Below are 12,955 nucleotides of genomic sequence, written 5' to 3'. Positions count from 1 at the left end.
GAATATCTGTAATAAAAATGAATGTATTGCTGAGAATGATGTTTCTATTTCAAACAATACCTGTCATATCCTCTGATCTACCTTTCAAACAATGGCAAAAAGATATTTCTAAATTTGTTTGGCAGGGGAAAAAACCAAGAGTTAAATTTAAATTATTACAAGACGCCAAAGAAAGAGGAGGGCTGGGATTACCAAATTTGAGACTTTATTTTGCTGCTTGTTGCTTAGTCTGAATAAAGGAATGGATTCTATTGAGGAATAAAAGATTATTGGATTTGGAGGGTCACAACCTGAAGTGGGGATGGCATGGATATCTATGGTATGATAAAGTAAAAGTTAATGTGGATTTTAATAATCATTTTATAAGACGTCCTTTGTTGAATATATGGAATAAATATAAAACAAGGTTTTTTTTCAAAAATACCACTATGTGTTTCAAGTCAAGAAGCATTTTATAGAAGAGAAATGGCTGGAAAAGAGAAATCGTTAACTTACCAAGAACTATTAGAAAATGTGCATGGTGAATATATAATGAAAGAGAGAGAACAACTAATAAAGGAAGGATATAGTTCACAATGGTTTGCCTATTTACAATTGTTAGAAAGATTTAAAATGGACAAGAAAATGTATGGGTTTGAAATAAATAAATCTGATTTTGAAATAGGTTTGTGTACAAATGATGAATGCATAATTGCAAAAATGTATAAATTTTTATTAAAAATGGACATGGAAGAAGAACAAGTAAAAGAGTGTATGGTTAAGTGGGCAAAAAATTTTGGTTATAATATACAAATGGATCAATGGGAAAATATGTGGAAGAAAGGTTTGAAATTTACATTATGCTATAATCTTAAAGAAAATTTTTATAAAATGATGTATCGTTGGTATATGACTCCAGAAAAGTTGTCAAAAATGTATAGTAATGTTTCTAATGTATGTTGGAAATGTAAACAACAAGAAGGATCTTTTTATCATATGTGGTGGTTGTGTAAACAGGCAAAATTATTTTGGGCACAGATAGGTAGGATGATGCAAAAAATCTTAAAGATAAATATTCAGTCAAAACCAGAATTTTTTTTATTGGGTTTTATGGATAAACAAAAGGAAAAGAAATATGGAAGAATAATATTATATATGATCACGGCAGCAAGATTACTATATGCACAAAAGTGGAAAATGGAATCGATACCAACAATGGAAGAATGGCTATTGAAATTAATGGACTTAGTTGAGATGGACAAATTGACATGTCTTATTAGAGAAAAAATGACAGATACATTTCTTAAGGAATGGAAGCCTCTTTTGGACTTTTTGTTGAAAGAAAAAAATGAAATGATGATAATGGGATTTGACGATTAATTAAGATAGACTTTGGAAAAAAGTGAATTTCGTATGTTCTAGGAGACAGGTTTGATATATATTATATACTTATAGCTGATCTGTAACAAATCGGAAGTCAAGTTTTTCTTTTTCTTTTATTTTTTTCTGTTGTATTGTTTTTGTTGTATTTGTATTTGTTTTTATAAAAAATTGAATAATAAAAAAATTATTATTAAAAAAAAGAAAGAAAGCAAGACTAAGGAATCAATGCTTTCTAAAATCAACAGTTCTGTTTATTCTTATTGCGTAGCTGCCATAGGATCAAACCTAATACGACATTTAACAAACTCCCTATTCAAGAAAGAAAACACAAACAGGTCTGTCTAGTGGCTATGACAGGAAGCTCAAAGTCTACAACATTTGATTGCTGAAAAAATTTAATTGGCTCCAGAGGATTATGTGATAAATTACTGGCATCTCATATCCACACTTTTCACTACAACCTCTCTGAGGGGTTGTGATGGCAAAAGTGTGATGTGGTATGTTTGTAAGTGCACATACATGTGCAAGAGTGACAGAGAGTTCATGCTCCACATTCAGCTGGAGCTTCTTTATTAGTTTTCAGTGCTGAACTTGGCACTGCCTGAAGGCAAGAAAGTTATCAGGGTGGATAAAAATAATTGCTTTAAAAAAAAAAAGGCCAGGGGTAATAAGTATAGATTATTTACTTTTTAATAATCTGGTGTAAAGTGGATTCTGAATACAGTGCAAACCACATTGTTTATCTGCACATGCTTTTAAAAACTGAATTAATGATATCGTAAACACATACACTTAAACTATGCATTTCTATGTAAAAGATCACACTGTGGAGAAGAATTTATATTTATATTTATAGCCTACCCTTCACCAAAAGGTCCCAGGGTGGGTTACAAAATCTAAAGTACAATATTAAAAAGAATCCAATCACAAGCATGGGGTGGGTTCTGCAAATGTACATCTCAAGAGCCAAAGGCCAGGGTAAAGAGGTGTATTTCTAGCATTCGCCGAAAACTGCATAGGGAGGTGTCAGATGTACCTTTATAGGGAAATAATTCCACAACTTAGGGACTGCCACAGAGAAAACTCTTTCCTGGGCCACTGTCCCCTGAACTTCTGAGGGTAGCAGAACTACCCCCTCTTTCTGATTTTATCTTCTGAGAAGGTCTGTAGGGAAGAAGACAGTCTCTGAGATATTTGGGGCCTAATTTGTTCAGGGCTTTAAATGCTAACAAGAGCACATTCAATTCAGCCTGGAAACAAAATAACAGCAAATGTAACTATAAATATGCCACCATATAGTGTATTTATCTCAATGTTTATATCACGGAAACAGCATGGATATTTACTTTCCATTTCAGGAAGAAACAGAAAGTCCTGGGTATTATTACACAATCCAGCACAATCATATGCATGTCTTCTCAGAAGTAAGCCCTATTCAGGTCAATTAGGCTCATTCCCAGGTAAGTGGGTACAGGATTACAACCTAAGTCTATCTTCAGACAGAGCCATTGATTTAAAGTACTTGGGGGGCATGGTTTTAAAGCAATTTTGTGTTTATGCATTTTCTAATAAATAATGGGTACAAATTGTTACAATTTGTACCAATCCTCTATCAGAATCTTTGAATAAGGGAACATGCAGAGGGAAAAAGTTAAAACGTTAAAAGATAGGAAGCAAAAACATGACAAAGAAATCAGATTAATCAGAGCATTTATATCAACTGTTTCTGGGCCGCTTTGTAGGGCAAAGCCCTCCCAACATGGCCTACAAATAAAAACATTAAATACAGTATCATTAATCTTTAACATTAATTTAAAACAGTTATTCAAAACATTTAGCATATCAGCACCACACTTATGTAACATCATCTTATTCTCTGCTTTCGAAAGGGGGGGGGATGATGAGGAAGTAAAGACAAGAGAATAATTGGAGCAAGATATGGAATTGCCTGAAAGGAAGCACAAGTTTATCAGCAGGGGATATTCAAGGATATCCTAAACACAAGCAGAGGAAGTTGCATTGGCCCATTAGACCTTGTTGTAACATGTACTGTAGACTAACAAAGAAGTAGCTTACCATTATAAAAACTTTGTTTTAGTTGCTTCAATCCATAGTTTCGTCCTTCTGGACATTCCCCCCCCCCCCGAGACAAGCAAAACATGATAGAACATTAAATTATCCATTCTCGATGATGGAGGACGAAAACATTTCAGCATGCTGCACACAGCTGGAATTGACCCTTACTTAAGCTGTTGTTTTCTGGAACTTTTGATCTCTCATTGTATTGATGGTGTGTGGTATAATGAAGATCCTATTGCCAAGGGCAAATGTTTTCAAGGACAAGTTAAACAAATTAATGTTCTATCAATGGCTATTAGCTATAACACCTAAATAAAAACTGCAGGTTTAGAGGTAATATGCACTGAATACTAGTGACTGAGGGCCAACAGTAGATACGGGCTAGTACCATCTGAGACAAGATCAGTGAGCATCTGGCTGGCCATTGTGGAAAACAGATGCTGGACTACATCAGCCTTGCAGACCTCTTCTTATGTATTTGTTTTTGTGATTATTTTTCTCTTAAATTTCCTTGTTTCATTCCCTCTGTCTCTTAGCAAAAATTTGAAGCTCTACTGCTACTCATGATGAGGTCCAGTGCAGATACACATAAAACTTAGGATCAGGAATCACACTTTCTAGATCTGAGCACTTCCCCGGTGGGTTGCTATAGCTGAAATGGTCTGGTGCCAAATGGCTTCTTGCCGTGGGCATGAAAATCATGGGGGAAGAGTACATAGCATGTGAAAGCCACTTCCCACAAAAGCAAGAGGAGCTGCAGTGTCTTATAGAAGGCCAAATACTTCTTGGAGGAGGAAAATATGCCTAGAATGTCTTTCAGGTGAGATTTGTACTAGTTCTTATGGAAAGTGAAGAGGCTAAAACTGCAATCCTAATCCCATTCATCTGGGAATAAGCCCTGCGGTGCTCAGTGGGATTTCCTTCTGAGCAGACAGTTAGAAATGCACTGTAAGAGCTTTCCTACATGATAAGTATGCCTTAATTACATTTTATCCCTTCTACAAATCTTCCAGAAGTCTTGATAGCGTCAAAGGGGACTCCCCTAGAAAGTGCCCCCATGGTATTTTCTCCATCCCAAACTTGAGCTGGGTTGCTACATGGCAACTGTGAGAAGATGAACAGTTCAGGTAAAAAGGTGTAGTCAGCCAAATATGGACCATGGGCTATAACACTGCCTACACTTTGCTTTCAAAACAGTGGTATTATTTTCATCTTTTTCTAGTTTGTGAGCAAAGTACAGTTAATCAAGCTATATTGCACATTTCTGTTAAAATACAAGAAAACATTTCAAGCCTAAAAATGGTCAAGAACCCAAGTCTTGAATTAAAAAACCTAGGGGAGATAAAGCACAGTGTCCAAGTTTTACTTATGAATCTGGTCCAATTTACATTTAGACATTTGCTAGAATCCAAATCCCTAAATTGCATATGTTGCATTCTTGAGCATGAAGGGAAGTAAACAGGAACTATGAAGCTATGTTGACTCAAAAAGCAGTTATGGTAAAGTGGATTACCAGTTGAATTTCCTAGTTTACTGGTATATAGAAATGCTAAAGAAGTGAATTAGCAATACTTGAAATGAGAACTGCTGGAGACACCTCTGCTAAACTGCGTTTACCTCTTCATTTCAAGTCCAGAACAAAATGTTTAGTAAAAGTATACACAGAAGCCTACATAGGTTGGCATATTTCCAAGGGTCAAGATTCTTTGCGATCTCCCAGTAAAGTTGCAACAACTCTGTTAGACTACGTACAAAGCTGAGAAGGAAGATAAAAGAGTTTTTCAGTCCACAGCCTATTTGTATCTCAGCTTCAGACTGACTCCTGCTCAGTTGCAGTGCTGAAGGCTTGTAAGCCAGTGCAGTTTGCATTTGGGCAAGTAGGATCATGCAGGCTAAGACTGGCAGCCAGAGTCAAAAGACTGAAAGCTTACTGCAGGTTTGGGAAGTGGGCTGCAGGGAATCTCTGTGGAGGAGACATTCTGGCTAGTTTGATTCTGTTGAGAACTTTCTGCATGCCTAGCAGGAAGAACAAGGTTCACCCAAGTAGCATTGTTCATGGCAGCCTTCTACAGAAGCAAGAGCCAACTCAAATGGCTGTAGCTCCCACCTCATCCCACCAGAGGAACTTAAAAGGATGCCCCTTCCCTCCCTTGCCCTACCTGCCTGTTGTCACATTCTCCCTGCTCACAGGATGAGAGAGACTCTCTTCTGCTGGAGACTGGTGCACATGTGGAGGGAGAGGTGTGACAAATGACCCTCACAAAAGATTTCATTATTTTGTAAAGATGAGTGAACTATTTGTTGAATTAGTATTACAATTACACTGCCAACTGCTTACAAACCTGCCATATTAAAAGACAGAAACTGCAATACAAAGGAAATTATTGCCACAAATGTTTTATTGGTAATGACTGAGGTAGCATATTGTGTAAGGCAACAGGACAAACTAACTCAACTCCTCTGCATTTCTTGCATAGAAGGCATGAGGGAAAAATACATATTTTATAAGTGAGTAACTGCAAAAGCATATTTTATATTTTGACTCCCTGTAAAAAGATTACCTGACTAAAAAGTAACTGATGTATGAAAGGACAACCAGTGCAAAAATAAATGGAAAAGTAATCTTCATTTTCCTCTTTTTTCTGGTTATACTTTAATGTTCTTCACCCCAACCCTCTTAAGAAGTCCACATTCCCAGAAACTGAAATATTAATAAATGCCAGATGAATGGGAACAGTATTTGGGAAATACTGTATTTTAATGAATAGCATTATCAATATAGTTTCTGTGATTTGCAGCCTAAGCATATCCTTGAGTATACTTGATGAAAGATCAAGAAACATCTTGATTAAAACTCCAGCCACAAATTAAAGTATGCATATGGTTGCACCTGAAAACATATATAGGCTTAGTTTCTAAGCACCACCATTTCTCCCTTGCAGTTAAAATACCATTATCTATAGCTGCAGGTAAATAATTACAAAGATCTTTTGTGTGGTTTGCAAAACTAACAAAGCAAAGGATGTTTGTTTTGTTCTCCAGGTCATGGAGACCCTGGGACTTTACAGAGGGCTAAGAAAAGGGATTTTTAAAAACAACTGTAAATTTACCTTCTTAATATCCAGAGGACAATATTTATTTTTGGGACAGCATTACCTTCTGGTCAATCTTTTGAATTTACTCATGGGAAGATATACCACACCTCCCAGATGGGAACTGGAAAAGCAGGGAACATTGCTCAACATTATCCGCATGAATCAAACACTGAAGCTTGCTGATCTTTAAAAAGGGGAAATTATGAGCTATAAATACAAGTGAGGGGGCCTTCCTGTGGATGGTCTAACTAACCCATCTCTCCCACATCATATGAGTGTGGATACATTGGCCCTTGGAACCAAAAAGAATTGGAATTAAATTTAAACAACTATCCTTTCCCCTCCACAACAGTCTAGTCTTCACAGAGTTGTCCCTGGCAGTGGGTGTGTGGGGAATACAACAAATAAGTGTCCCAGGCTTGGCACCCCCCACCCACCTAGGGAGGCTCTCCATCTCTTTCCTTCCTAGAGCAAAGTAGTAAGGGAGGAAGGTGGAGGTTCTTGCTGGCACTGCCACTGCTAAAGCTGCAACAAAATGTAAGGGAGGGGAGAGAGGAGATTGCAACTGCTAAAGCAATGCCGAAATAACAAAAAGCTGAGGGAGAGGAGGGGTAGCAGAGACAGAGGGGATGAAGGCAATAGGAGGCCCACACCGTGCAATTTGCCCTGGGCCCCACACCCCCTTAGAGATAGCCCCAAATCTTTGTATCTGGGATGTAAATCCCTGCAGAATCAATTCCCAAGACTATGGAACAATAAGAGTATACTGGCTCAAACCTGAACCTCACCCTGTCTCTAACAGTTAACTAACAGTGTCCCAAGTTCAAACTTCAGATATGCTGAGGTGATACAGCACTAAAGACAGCTTTCAGAATGTTCTCAGAAGCCCTTGAAGGACTATGAACATCCAGTTCAGATTCTACACAGGACGTTTATGAACTATAGGTGAATGCTTTTATGTTACACCCTTCAGAAACAATGGTTCGGACACTAAGCTGCTCCACTCTTCATGCAAGAGAGCAATTTCCACTGGCTTCCCTCTCTCCATCCAGCCATCTCCCCCTGCAACGTATCTCATACCATCCCCAAGGGTCCCCCCTCACAGTTTCAGGGGGCTGCGGAGAGAAGGGCAGGTGAGAAAGTCCTGTAAATTCACAGAAAGGAAGTTAGGATACAACCAAATATGAAGATGTGTCAACATGTTCTTCTTGTCCTAACAGGAATAGGGAACTGGTACCCATCAGATGTTGTTGGACTTCCAGTTCCTATCAGCCCCAGGCAGCATGGCCAATGGTCTGAGGTGATGGGAGTTGTAGTACAACTTCTAATGGGCCACAGGTTCTCCACCTCCGCCCTACAACCAGGTATCCTTAGCGCCAACGCTTCGTTCTATGGTGTATTAGTATTCAAGTCACCTTTCTGCAGACCATCTGCAATGAAAGGTCACCTATAACCTTTTCTTATGTATACCCCTACTACCACATCAACTACTGAAGGCCTAATTCTGATGGAGTGCTATGGGTCTCAACTTCCCACAAAAACTCCTGATTCAAGTCACAGGAAGCATGTAGGAGAGTTCTCTTGTGCTGTGGCCTGTTTCTTGTCCAGACCTGTCTCTTTGATCATGCCCTATTTCTTCCAGCACAACTACTTGGGTAGATCTCAGGTTGCGAACAAATCTTTCTGGTACATTTTTCCCATCCCCACTGTCCACATTCTTCCTGTGTCAGATGGAGGAAAGCTGAAAAATCTTGTTTTGGTAGTGGTGCCAAGCTCCCTGCTCAGAACTTGAGGGACTTTTCAAATTATGAGGCAGCAGCCCTTGGTTTCCCTCTTCACTAGGTGGACCTTCGTGAGGGGAAGGGCTGTAGCTTAGTGGTAGGGCATCTGTCTTGCATGCAGAAGATCCCAGACTCAATCCCTGGTCACTCTAAGTAGGTCTGGGCATGTCCACCACCTGAAACCCTGAAGAGCCACTGCCACTCAGTGCAGACAATACTGAATAGGAAGACTAATGGTCTGACTCAGTATAATGCTGCTATGTTCTGACGGACTTGAGGTAACGACAACAGCATCAAAAAACTCCAAAGTGCCTTAGCCTCTGGTACTTGTGCTGCCTTGGCCCAGAAGAGGACAATGGGGAGTCCTCACGCGTCCTTTCTCAAAATTCCTTACTAAGGGAAGAGAAAGCTAGAAAGAATAAATACAAAATAAGAAGTCTACTGACAACTGGAGGTCCAAGGAGCACTACAAAAACTCTTTTCCTATCAAAAAGGCAGGGTGGGTCTGTGGGTGTGAGATGGGGGGACCTTCTTGCTCAGGCAAAGCCAGAAAGATTAACCCTTTTACCCAGTCAAAATTTATTTTTATTTATTTATTTATTTATTTAAATTTATTAGTCGCCCATCTGGCTGGTTGTCCAGCCACTCTGGGCGACGTACAAGATAAAAAAAAATACATTAGATGTATTAATACAAAAGATGGCACAATCCTCTAGAAAGGGTAAGTGGTACTTAACCTTTTCCACTGCCAGCACCCCTTGGATTTCCAAAATATGCTCTCACACCCTCTGAAAAAATACCGTTCCTGTTTTGTTTTATTTTACTGTGTGTTTTAGCCTAACTTAGCTAAGATAAATGACAGTTTTCCAAAATCATTGTAGTTATTTTCTGCTTCTATTTAAATGAATTTTTAAAATCTCTTGAACAATGCCTCGCACCCCTAGAAAAAGTGTCTCATACCCCCGGGGTTGTGTGCACCCCAGGTTAAGAACCACCGCTCTAGATGTAAAGAGACTGGCCTCTGGACATGTGAAAAAGAAATATGTCATAATATAATTGGTAGTTTTTGCTATTCTTGGGCTAGGTATGGACCAGAGTTGTTTTATAATGTATGTAACACTTACATAGATGTCACATAGTTGTGATGCCACTGGCCATGCCCCACAACTAATCAAAATGACTGGCAACAACTAGGCTTGTAGTAATGGCTGCATCACTGACTCAAGCAGAGACTACCAAATGATGGTCTTTCCACATGTTTAAAGCCACCACACAAAGAGTTTTGAAATGGCCACTAAATATTTTCACTTAAACCATCTTAATGCTCCTTCATTTAGAGAATGAAAGAAATGTACTCTTTAATATTAGTTAAGTAGACATCAATTATAACCAGATTATTCAAAGTCTTGCTAAAGAGCCAATCTTAAGATCAAGTCATGCATTATAATTAGCTACTCCTGCCCCTATCTCATCAGAAGGCTCTAACACACACACACATCATGTGAACAGAGAGAATGCCTAAGAACCAGTTTTCAAGAAACCTCAAAAATTTACCTTACTTATCAATGAAAATTCTCTCACCCTGTTCCATCAGCTCCTGGCTCATAAGTTCACTGTTCATGCACACAGATCACAAGCATGAGTTGGAAAGAATGGGAAAAATAAGTGGCTGATTGCTATGTGCAAATTGGCCTCTACTTAACACACATATATGTAACTATCTTTAAAAATCGTTTCAAGTAATCCAAGGTACAACTCTATGTTTTCTGATCAAATCTTCCAAGGTGGCTGATACTTCCAGCATCCTCTCTTTCAAAAAATGCAACAAAAAAGTAGAAGACAAAGACATTTTATAATAAAGTACAAACATTAGAAGAATCCCCCCCTCCAAAACAAATACTTTAATTCTTTAATATTTTGTACAATCCAAAAGGTGCACAGATGGGCATTCAAGCATTCAATGTAGGCATATGTTCATATCAAAGACAGCAAAGTGATGTACTTGGGTAATAGTACACTTTAAAATCCCATAAAATAAATAAATTAGTTCACATTGTCTTCAGTGCACATATGCACCTTAATTTCTACTGTGTTCTTATCGCCTGCTTTAAAAGTTCCAAATCTTTCCGTCGGCTCGTGTCCACTCTGGCACAACCATACTCTTCCAGCTGCAAAGGTATATACTTTTCAATCTGACCTTGGCCCTGCCCTGCAGGACTGGTAAAAAGCTTTATCCAAGATGGTTTAAAGTTTCCTCTGAACCCAAGAAAGCTTGTGCTCCCTGAAAGAAGGGGAGAAAGGTATATTTCAGAAAAAGGATACACATCATCAATAGCAGATAACTGAATCAATATTTAAAATGTTCAGTGCCAACACCACAGCAAACTGAAATTTTATCATCAACCAGACTTGCCTTTAAAATGTTCCAAACTTCTTAAACAATTAAATACAAGACAGCAATGTGCACAGCATCTTTATCATTCAATTTCTAGAAAAAGAAAAGGAGCATTTCAATATGTAAAAAAAAAATAACAAACCCATATTTTGAAGATTTGCTGGTTTTGCTGCTCCCAGGGTCATTAAGGCTTGAGAAATGTTAAGATTAGTTATATTCCCTCTGGTGCTTAATACAACTATAGACCTGAGAGAAAGAGAATGAAGAGGTAAAGGTTGAAGGGTAGAGAAGAACACTGATTTACTGCCACTAATAAAACCTATTATGTTTTACAGAGTAGTATGTTAGATATTGAGAGAGCCACTGTGGCGTAGTTGTTAAGGTGTTGGACTATGACCTGGGAGACCAGGGTTCGAATCCCAGCATAGCCATGAAGCTCACTGGGTGACCTTGGGCCAGTCATGGACTCTCAGCCTCATGAAAGCCCTATTCATAGGGTCGCCATAAGTTGGAATCGACTTGAAGGCAGTACACATTTACATTTTTATGTTAGATATTAGACTCAGACAGCAACATGAAGTTGGATCCATATGCTTTGAAAGTTTTTTAAATAATAATTTACCTTTTCCCCCAGGAAAGGAATACTTTCACTTAAGTTTAAATGAGCAATGTAAAAATGCAATATTCATATAGCCATAACTGTGGCACACCAATATGACAAACTGGTTTTTCTATAATAAACTGTGAAAACAAACATGATTTAATAGGATAAATGAAAAATGTATTTAGACACTTTGCAAATTTCAAAATTCATGACAAATCAGGTGCAAAGTACTATAGCTGCCTTTTGTTAAACTTGGTTACAAAATATAAGACCTCCCATAATCAATGTGTATGAATTTATATTGATTATAATCTCCTGAATGCCTAATTTATTTGTGATACAACCTAAATAATCTCAATCTCCTTCCTCCTGTAATATATTACCTGCAACGTAGGTACAGACAGTTAACATCTCAGCAGCCTGGCCTAATGTTTGACCTTCCTTTCTAATACTACACCCTAAAACACAGGTGGGTAGTCAGTGGTCCCCACCACATTTTATGTAGCCCCTGAAACCTAGAGAGTGCCCTGTCTTTCCATCCAACTAGAAATCCTTCATCCGTTTCCTCATTTTTAAAAGTCTTTTCCACCTTATTCTGTGTAATTTCAGGATAATTGGAACCGTTTTTTAATTTAATTAAAAAATAGTTATTTTCTTTTACTTTTTCTTGGTTGTATTGCTTGGGGAAAGTATTTTTCCTTCCAGTCATATGGAAACAAACTGGTAGGCTTCTATTGTGTGTGTGTGGTGTACTAAAGTCAGGAAGCAATTACTTTCACTTGCTTTCCAGAACAGCTGTATTGATCTGATGTATTAAGCATATCCTATGTATAATGATTTGCATGCAAGCCCATCAACGCCAGTTGGATTTACTTCTGAGTAGACCTGTATAGGACTGGAATTCTAATGTAGGTAGCCATGTGGTGAAAAATTGAAGTAGGGCAGACTTTATTCTGGATTAGTTCATCCAGAACACTGTCATCTTTGGCTCCACTCTTCATTGGCTCTGGTTCTGCCCACTACCAGGATGCAGCCCCAGACAGATTACCCCCAATGGAATGTGGGCTTTGACAGAAAAAAGTTTGTCCAACCCTGCCCTAGAAGCATATTTTGCCAAGAAAGCTGAGAGGCTCTTTCATTTATGAAGACAGCACCAACTACATGCTGCTATATGAACCGTCTGCAACCAAGTAAGCAATATAATGCCTACGTCTGTCATCCAAGACAACCATTGAGCCAGGAAAAAAAAGGAGATTTTATTTATTTCACTTCAAATCGATGTCCCCTTGAATATGTTAAAACAAGCACCCTAACCTATTGGTTAATTAAACATGTATGTTCTGATCTGATGAGGTTCAAAGAGGCTCATCTTAACCTATGTTAATGTCTTTAGCATTTTATTCAAATTACTGAAACACAGTCCTATCATCCTCTATTAAGTGTCATTGATACAAGCTGGCATTGAGACTCATCTCTCAGTAACTCACACGGCCTTCTACACCATTGTTTTTGCAGAATCTTACTATTCCAGTAAGTATGACCAATTTAGAATGCCTGTGAGGGTACATTCAGTCCTGGCAGATGAAGCTGACGGCACCTACCCTTCCCTGTTTCCCTAACCCTACTTACCAATCATCTC

General features: G+C 38.3%; 1 protein-coding gene across 4 annotated transcripts in view; it reads right to left on the bottom strand.

Moving 5' to 3' along the window:
- Window positions 1-5,043: 5,043 nt before the first annotated feature.
- The window catches only part of CEMIP2 (cell migration inducing hyaluronidase 2), a 76,565-nt gene continuing 68,653 nt past the window's right edge, over window positions 5,044-12,955 (bottom strand). For 2 of the 4 annotated variants that reach the window (XM_061628102.1, XM_061628111.1), the window contains exons 23-24: window positions 10,855-10,958; window positions 5,045-10,598 (exon numbers count right to left, since the gene is read on the bottom strand). In XM_061628102.1, coding sequence (XP_061484086.1) covers window positions 10,402-10,598; window positions 10,855-10,958 — 301 coding nt within the window. In that variant the 3' untranslated portion in view covers window positions 5,045-10,401. Of the gene's footprint in view, window positions 10,599-10,729; window positions 10,806-10,854; window positions 10,959-12,955 lie in introns of those variants that run through there. The other 2 variants (XM_061628120.1, XM_061628131.1) reach the window with 2 other exon arrangements.

Source organism: Rhineura floridana, chromosome 1 (assembly GCF_030035675.1).
Source record: "Rhineura floridana isolate rRhiFlo1 chromosome 1, rRhiFlo1.hap2, whole genome shotgun sequence".
Lineage (NCBI taxonomy): Eukaryota > Metazoa > Chordata > Lepidosauria > Squamata > Rhineuridae > Rhineura > Rhineura floridana.
The sequence above is the reverse complement of the archived record's forward strand: the minus strand, read 5'-3'. Positions and strand labels throughout refer to the sequence as shown.